This window comes from Calonectris borealis, chromosome 15 (genome assembly GCF_964195595.1).
Source record: "Calonectris borealis chromosome 15, bCalBor7.hap1.2, whole genome shotgun sequence".
NCBI lineage: Eukaryota > Metazoa > Chordata > Aves > Procellariiformes > Procellariidae > Calonectris > Calonectris borealis.
In genome coordinates, this window is record NC_134326.1 from 11,530,174 (window position 1) to 11,538,954 (window position 8,781).

Sequence of the window (8,781 nt, forward strand, 5' to 3'; positions counted from 1 at the left end):
AGCCCCCAGCCGGACATCACTGCTCCGGTGGATGGAGACCAGCTCCAGGCAGGTTTTCTGAAGGCTCGCTCCTCTCCCCTCCGGGCAGCGTGTATTCCCACACGCTCTGCAGCCAGCTCGGGATGACCACAGCTTGCCACTGCAGCCGATTTCCACCGAAAGCTGCAATGTCCTTTTTGCAGCAGTCAAGAGCTTAAAGCAGCGTCCAGCCCCTCCACCCGCACCGAATGGCAGAGGGAAGGCCTGGGAGACTGCAGCCCTGCAGATGGGTGCTGAAACTTCAGGTATCTGCATGAACCTCCTGGCTGGTTGCGGGTGTGACCCTCCTTGTCTGGCTCAGAGATAAGCAGGCTTTAACCAAAACAGATGGTTCAGCAGAGCAGGGAGAGGGGAGCAGAGCAGCCAGGGGAGCGTGGATAGCATAAGCTATCCATAGCATAAGCTGCAGTCCCGACATCAAGGATGAACAGCCTGGTTTAGAGCAAGACAGACTGGGAGTTATCCTCTGTGGGCACAACACTACCAGTCCTACCTGCCAGTTTGGCAGAGCGCAAGCGCCACAAGGGCTGCTGGCTCCGAGGCCAGCTGTGCCACCGTGTGCCACCCAGCTCCATGTCAAACTGACAGCGCATGTTCTCCCCCAGCCCACTGCCACCAGAGCTGAGCCACTGGGAAACCAGCTGCTGGTGGATGCACTGGCTGTGCCTGGGAGGAAGCTGAAAGCAAGAAATAACAACTAACATTGGCAAACACCAGCTCAGACCAACAAGGGGGGGTAGGGAAAGGGATTCACTCGCTCACCCAGGACCCCGGAGGTGTCACGCCGTGCATCTGAGTGCACTGGCACAAAGCAGAAATAGGTTGTGGTTCTGGGCCTTGGCTCTGGAAACTTCCTGCCACTGGGAGATTTTAGTGTAAGAAAATAATGCAGTGATAGACTTCTATCCTTTAGCTTCCCTTAAACTAAAAAGTAGTAAAAAGTGTCTGCAACACATTCCTTGAAGCATCTCCAGTCCCTGCAAGTGCATCTAGAGCAATTAATTGTGTTCAGATAAATGGTAAAGAAGGACTTGGAAGTACTAAACCTCTCTAGGAAAGAATAAATTGCAACTATGTCAAAAGAAATCTCAATGTCCAAGTATGAAAAATCTCTTAAATATAGAGCAACCTTTTCCTTCAAACTTTAGTTGGTTTTCCTCTCTGTAGAACAAGTCACATGTGACTGATAGGCATGGGAGACATCCCCCAGCTGAAACAAGAGACAGAAGACTGGGACGGACACATGCAATCTTTTCACTGGGCTGAAAACCTGAATTAAATGGATGGGAGCTGAGCAAATCAACAGTATAGCCTGTAACACTGGTCACTGGGCTGAGAAATGAGAGACCTTGGAGAGATTCACACACCCCTCTCCTTCCTCCATCCCTTCTGTATTTCTCATCAGCACAGGCATTCTCCTACTGTGCCTGTGGGTGCATGAGCAGCCGGGGATACTGCCCAGCCCCATGATGCTATTACCTATTTAGTTGAAATTTTGTAGGTGGGCAGGGAAGGGGGCAAGAGGAGCATTTGCTAGGGGAAGGGACCGATCCAGGTGTCCTGAGCCGGGCCCAGGATCCAGAATGATTCCTCACATTTATATGGTCATGCAGTGCCCTAAAAAGCACTGTACTAAACCTAGGCTGAGTTTGTGTTCCCTGCTTCTACTAGCAATTTGGCTGGCCTGTGAGCTCAGTCAAGTTGCTGAGGCCCATTAACTTCTGCCTCGTGGCCCCATCTAGCTTGAAAGGACACTTGGTTATCCTTGACTTACAGGGGCTGCAAGAGTCCCTTCTTCCCAAATGGAAAGTTTGTCTGTTCTGTGATGGAAAGACATCTGCCAAGACACAGATTCCTTGAATCTAAGTGACGCTCAAGCTCAGTTCTCCTGAGACATGTCCCTCAGGCAGAGATTGCAATCAACTTCTAAAGATAGGTGCAATTTCCTGGGAGACCTGTCTTGCACACAATGGGTAGTTTCCCATCCCTAAGAGCCATCTCTTTTACAGAAAACCACTCAAAGCAGTACAAAGACACACAAGACACATAGACATGCACTGAAAGATAGAAGCAGCGCCTCGATTTACTGTGGGACTAGAAACAGCATATAACCTCCTCCTCTAGATTTCTCCACTTTTAAAGCCCAAGATGCAGCTCTCTCCTCCTGCCAGCCCTCTGCTTTCCGACATCTGGCACGGTAGTAAAGGTCAAATGACAGAGCAAGTTGGGAGATACGCAAACAGTTAAGCCATCTTTTTGCTGAAGCCATGTTTGAGTTCCTGCAAAATAAATAAATAAATAAATCCATAAATGACAGAGAAAAATACCAAGGCACAGAGGAGACAACGTTATACAAAGATGCCCTCTGCCGGTCACAAGCCGAAGGAAAGCCATCCACCTGAGCTCTATGCCAGTGATTTGCAACTTCCCTCCCTCCTTTTATAGATGAACCCCTAAAAATATCCCCTATGGAGGGAAATGTGCTGTAATACTTAAATTTACTGTTTTTTCCCATGACAGCTGAAGTGATCTAGCAGCAAACTACTAGCAAGAGCAGTCCAGCCACGCCTCTCCTTTGTTTTGGATTTTACGATCCTTGGGTAAGTCAAACAGCTTCAGTTAAAATCCAATAGGAAAACAAAAGCATTGAAAGAAATGTTCTGCCAGGTCGGCCAGCTGAACTGACTCCCTAGCTGCCTTGATGTAATATAAGGAAAGCAGTGACAACACAGGGCCAGGGAAAAAAGGGACACATCCACATTATTTGAGACTGGCTTTGCTGTAATGGTTAACTTTTGCAGGCATTTGAGACATAGTCCACAAGTCCCTGCAAGTTGAAAACAGCTCCTGTAGTCAATACTACGAGCTGAAAACTATTTGAGGCACTAATCAATTTGGAGCATGTTTCTCTCTCTGTTTTAAATAGCAAAGTTATTTGATTAAAGCTATGATTTTAAACAATTTCTAAGAAGTATTGAGAGCTTGCTCAAATGATACAAATTGCAGATTTTAAATCTGTTAAGTCAGTCTGTTAGAACAATGCAGATCTATTGCACACATCGGTATCAGCTCAACTCTTTCTTATGTCAGTTTAATTTCTGCTGGTGTAAATCCCTGATTTAATTTACTGACTGGGAATTAAATCAGCATGAACTGGTTTCAATGCATCTGTGCTGGATATTTGTGATGATCAAACTAGACCAGTTTAAAACAATGTCATTGGATTAGGAAGCTCCACTGACAGAAACAAGCTCTTAAGAGATGCAATGTAATAATCTTGGACACTAAAGAACAGTACATGCAGTGAGAGGGCAGCCCTCTCCTTCCACTTCATTCTTTTCCACTGAAATTGAACCCTGCGCAAAAACATTTCACAGTCAGGAAAGAGTTTCGTACATGTCCTCATAGTGCTGGGACTTTAGGAAAATCAGGCTGCAACAACCAGGTTGTCTTTGGGAGAGCTGTCCAGTTGGCCAGGGGCTGTGTGCACTGGGAGCTATTCTGAAACCCAACATTTTACGTCCATGAGGGTAGCATGGTGCTGCTCTTTTTCCATCCTCGAGTTTAGCGGAGGATTAACAGCGATATCAACAGAATCAGATGTTGGAGGTCCTTGTGCTAACAACCAACTCCCTGCATCACATACCCACAGGGGTCTTTGTGTCCCATTGCCCTCCCTGCTATTGTTGGGGGGACCACCCTCTCTAGTCAGCTGGTGAATGTCTTTGGGATTTGTTTTCATGCATTATATGCTCTGGCAAACTCTAGGTTCACCTGGGAATGGCACAGAGGCTGTGTTCTACCTCTCCACTACATCCATGGTTGGGATCACATGGGCTTTGTAGAGTAGCTAAGGGGTCCCACACAGAAATGGTGCTGGCTGTATGTGGTCAAGCTGCTTCTCCGATATGAGGGGTTTGCTGAAGCTGGACCTGCAGGTCTTTCCTACTTTGTGCTTCCCAGGAAACAGCCTGTTTTACTGGGAGAGCTGGAACAAGCTCAGATCTCTCTCTTCAGCATTTCATACACCTGGTATGTACCTAGCCTCCTAACACCAGGCAAGGCTACTGCGCGGACTTCTCCCCAAGGTAGGAAGCGTTCTTTCCAGTCTTCTTTAGGGTTTCCAACAGAGTGTCAACGTTGTGCTCCGAGTCGATGCACACCTTCTTGTTGGGCAGGTCAATATCAAACTGGACACCTACGAGGAAAGGAAAAAAATTTTGCACAGCTAGAAGCAGCCAAATGGTGTGAGCACAGGGAAGGCTCACCTTCACACATCTGTGCTCCCAAGGCCATCAGTCAAATGTACGTGTGTCTCCTGCCAGCAAACCCTGATACTACCACCAGCCAGCAAAACCAAACTGGTGTCCTGCCAGCAATGCTATGAAGGAAGCCAGATCTCTTATAGATCTGCATCGGGCACCACAGTTTCTCAATTGCTTTAATCTGCTCACTCCACCTTGGATCAACACAATCGCTCACGCAATAACCAGAATGAGCCGACTTTAAACCAACTACTATGATCTCCAAGCAGCTCAGCCTGTGCTGTGGTTTAGCGTGGATAGGCACTAACGAGGGAGTGAGCGTAGGGGTGAGGAAGGGTCAGGACAGGTTTCCTCACTGGCAGTACCAGCTAACAGCTCTAAGTAGGAGGGAGGGAAAAGACACTTTCCCATGTGGATTTCCCAGTGGCTAACAAGGGTGAGCCACTCTCAGCCCAGTGAAAGGAACTGGGCATGAAGTCTCCATCCAGCCACATATTTTCACAAAACCTGCAGGTATGTATCAGAGGCTGATATTGGCCAGCATGTTGAAGAGTGATGGAGGTGCTGACAACCATACACAGAGGAAGTGGGATCACCACAGCCTGGTAACAGGGTCTGGGAGAAGTTGCAAGGCCTTCGCCTTGGTGACTGAAAGCTGTTCTCACTCGGTGAGGACAGGGGACCAGGATGACAGGTCCTCACAACTGGTGAGTGTGGGTCAGATCCTTCTCTCTTGGTAATCCCAGCACAAAGGAGGCACAGGTTATAATTTTCCAGGTGTATTAAAAACAGGCTGTGCAGGCAACCACCAAACACTCTGCTCAGCAGCTCTTCTCTGTGACTGCTGATGACACATCTAGGCAAGCACTACAGATACCCCAGGCTTCCTTGGGAACAACGCCTGGCAGGGCATCCACCTCCCTTCCTCCTGGCAGCCTGAGCAGGGGTCTACCAGTGCAGTTCCCAGAGGGTTCAGGATGAGGGCCTGGTGATTCAGAGCCACCTGCAGCCATGGCAGCTCCTCCCTCCCTTGACATTTCTCCAAGGGCCACACGAGTCCTGCGAACAATCAGCAACTCTTTACTGACTAAGCAGCAGGCTCAGAGCAGAGTGGGGAGCAGAGGTTTTCAATCAGCCACTTTCAGCTTTTACCCACGGCGCTTTCACCCTTGCAAGACGGAGGATCCCAGGGCACTGACATCCTGCCCCGGAGCTGGCGCTGCTCCGGCAAGCTGGCTGTCACACACCCAGCACTGACTCACCTCCCAGCCTGTGCAGGACACGGGTGACCGCATTGGAGCAGCCTTCACAGGTCATGTCCACAAAGAACTCGTGTTTCTGAAAAGAGGCAGATGAGGGATCAGGGAGGAAGCAGTCGGCAGCACACCATGAGCGCTCGGCGTCTACACTTGCCTTTTTCCTTGGGGAGGTGGGTTCAAATCCTCCCCAACTAAAAGGTCCAGGCATGCCACTAAGGGATCCTCAGCAAAACCGAGGGCTCTCGGTACTCCTCCCTATGGTGTCCTTGTGCTGTCCCTCACAGCATAACCCTAGGGACCTTTGGAGGCTGTCTGGCCCCTGCTCAGAGCAGGGCCACCTCGAGGGTCAGCGCAGGTTGCCATCTCTGTGGGCCTCTGCTGGACTCACGCCACTTGCCCTGGGGAGCCCAGGAGAAGCAAGTGTCCTGCCTCCAGCTACCCCCTGTCCTGACTTAGTCTGTAAGGTTTGGGGTGCTCGCCCATCCTATTCTTCTTGTGTCTACAAGGCCTCTGGTCCCCAAAATAATAAACTCATAAAAATGTTAACAAAACTTAAATTTAAGGAACATTACTGCTGTTTTTTCACCCCTTCACTCCACCAGGGCCCCAGTGTTATCTTCATTACTTGTGAGAGATACTGGGTCAACATAAACATGCTTGCCTGTAACACTAATCATCGCGTTCAACCTTTGGCACCAGACGGATCCTAATTTCCTTTTCTTGCACATGCTTTTTACTTTCCTTAAAAAAGAAAAGTAAAGCAGTTTTTTATTTGTTACCCGCAACCCAGATTTCTTTCTATTCAAAACCACCCTTTGCCCCCCGCCACTGAGAGAGGCTAAAACCTTCACGGGCACAATTCACCCGGGAAAGGACTTCGGGAATGGCCGCTCCCATTAGGATTTTCCAGAGTAATTAGCATTTTCCTGATTTTTATTTTACGAACGCCCTGCGTGCTCTGGGGCCCGGTGTGCCGGAGGGAGGGATGGGGACGGGGCGGGAGGGGTCCCAGCGCAGGCCCCCCCCCGGGGCCGGCCTGTGCGCCCAAGCCCCGCTGGCTGGGGGAGCCCCGCCGGCTCCTCCCGGTCCCCGGGGCCAGGCAGCGGCCTCCCTGCCCCGCCGCCTCCGCTGGCGCTGGGCGCAGCCCCACCACGTCCCCCGGCCCCTCCCGGCCCCACACGGCCCCCGGCCTGCCCCGATGCCCGACCCAGCGGGCCCGGGCCCGGCACCCACCGGCATGGCGGAGCGCGGCGGCGGCGGCTCCCGGCTCTCGGCTGGCGCGGAGGAAGGGGCGGGCCGCGCCCGGCTCCTCCGGGCCGAGGCCGGGCCCCGAGCGCCGGCTCCGCACAGCGCCCCCGGGGCCGCGGAGAGCCGGGCGGCCCCGCGCAGCCCCCGGCCCGGGCAGCCTCACACCGGCCCCGGCCCCCCGGGGAGCCGGGCTTGCCCCTTCCCGTGCACAAGGGCAGCGGCGGTGCAGGCGCCACCCGGCCTCCCCGGGCAGGGAGGGCCCCGGCTCCTCTCGGTAACCTCGCACGGGCAGGACCATTCCCCTTCATCTCTAACCCCCAGCTCCACCGAAGGCGGCATTTCAGAAGGTTTTGCAAAGTCACCCGTGGGCCAGGACCCGGGATGAGCTGCAGAGAAGCCCGGGGGGGCAGCGAGGTCGGGGACAGCTGCACCGAGAAGGTTTCAGCACACCCCGAGTTCGGGAGCTGGTGGCTTTTGTTTGCACTGATGTGAACTGGCTGAGGCTGTGGGATGCGGGCGTTCAGAAGCTCTTTGGCCTGTTCTTCACGCTGACCAAATTTCTTTTAGTAGCCTTTTGGGGTTGGTGATTTAATTCTCAGGAGTATTTGTTGCTGTAACACAGCCCCACTTCTCACAGTTACGTTTCTCTTCCCAAACGCTGCCACTCCTCGTGAGGAGATGCACCGGGGCTGTGGCTGGACCGATGCCACCCAGGTTAGGATGAAGCTCGAGGTGGGAGTAAGGCTGAGGCCATCGGAAGGCATGAGATGCCAGAAAGGTTTAAGGAGAAAGCAGTGGAGAAAGTTTGTATTTGGTGTGGATCCCTAACAGCTGCCCGCACCCTGCCTGGTGCTCTGCCTGCATTACAGGCTAAGGATCGGCACAGAGACAAAGTGGCTGCGGGAGTGAGGTGGGAAGAGTCGTAAAGATGGGGCAGGAGGCGTGAGGGTCAGCTGGGCTGCTTCTGAAAGCTTGTTCCTCTCTGTCTTCTGAGGTTTTGAGATTTACTGGCTTAGGAGAGCTCTGGTAGACTGGATTATTGAATGAGGGAGGTTTGGGGGGCGTCTCTACTTCAGAGTAGGTTGAGAGAAAGGATTCTGGTCCCTGAAGATGTTTGTGTGTCTGCTTTGGGGTGGTTGGTTTTTTTCCCTGGCTGTTTGGCCCTTTGAAGGGGAATGGGCTCCTTTCTTAAAAACTCTAGTCAAGGTGGAAGAGGCTGTGGTGGGGACCAGGAGCAGCTCAGGTGCTTTGGCAGGCTGTGGGTAACCAGGAAAGGAGACGGTGCAGGACGTCAGGGCTGAGAAGAGCTAGCAGAGCTGCGTGGGGGTGATATTTCCTGACCACGTGCTGGGCTTCAGTATCTTCCTGTTAAGAAGCCTAACCTGTAGCAGGAAAAATAACCGAGGTGTTTCTGGTGATTTGCTGCCACATCACTGGAGCTGCACCCTGGGATGTCGGCTGGCGTTGGCTAACCCTGCCCCTCGCACTGAGTTGATACTGAACAGCCTGAGCCCCTGCCAGGAAGACTGAGCCGAAGGTGATGTGAATGCCTTTCCTAGCGAGCTTCTGTTGCACCGGGGGAGTGAGGGCATTCGTTTCAGTGTGCATAGGACCCTGTTGTTGCACCGACCTTTTTATAAAAGACGGATTACCTGTCCCCCTGTTGCTCTGGGAAGAGATGCCTGGGGTCCCACTGGCAGAGTTTATTTTGGACGGCTGTTGTGCTAGGTCACTGGCCTCATGTTAAACTTTGCAAAAGTCTGCGCTACTGATTTATGAACTGGCAGATTGCAATGTGGCTTAGTCTATAAATAGCTGGGGTGTGTGGGGGGAAGGATATTAATGCTGAGCATGGCCCCATGCCAGTCCACTGACTATCTCTAGCTGCAAGGCATAGCAGGGAGGGTTTTAGGCAGCGTTTAGGGATATGGCGGCGGGGAGGAAGTCACTTTTATAGGGTGAAATATATC

The 8,781-nt window shown here is 52.1% G+C and overlaps 1 protein-coding gene across 1 annotated transcript; it reads right to left on the reverse strand.

The window, feature by feature from the left end:
- Positions 1–2,092: 2,092 nt before the first annotated feature.
- Positions 2,093–6,892, reverse strand: ATOX1 (antioxidant 1 copper chaperone). Its single transcript, XM_075164222.1, has 4 exons — positions 6,797–6,892; positions 5,567–5,642; positions 4,080–4,237; positions 2,093–2,318 (listed from the first exon to the last, which is right to left on the reverse strand). The coding sequence occupies exons 1-3, from the start codon at positions 6,800–6,802 to the stop codon at positions 4,104–4,106; spliced, it is 216 nt and encodes a 71-aa protein (XP_075020323.1). The 5' UTR covers positions 6,803–6,892; the 3' UTR covers positions 2,093–2,318; positions 4,080–4,103.
- Positions 6,893–8,781: the final 1,889 nt, after the last annotated feature.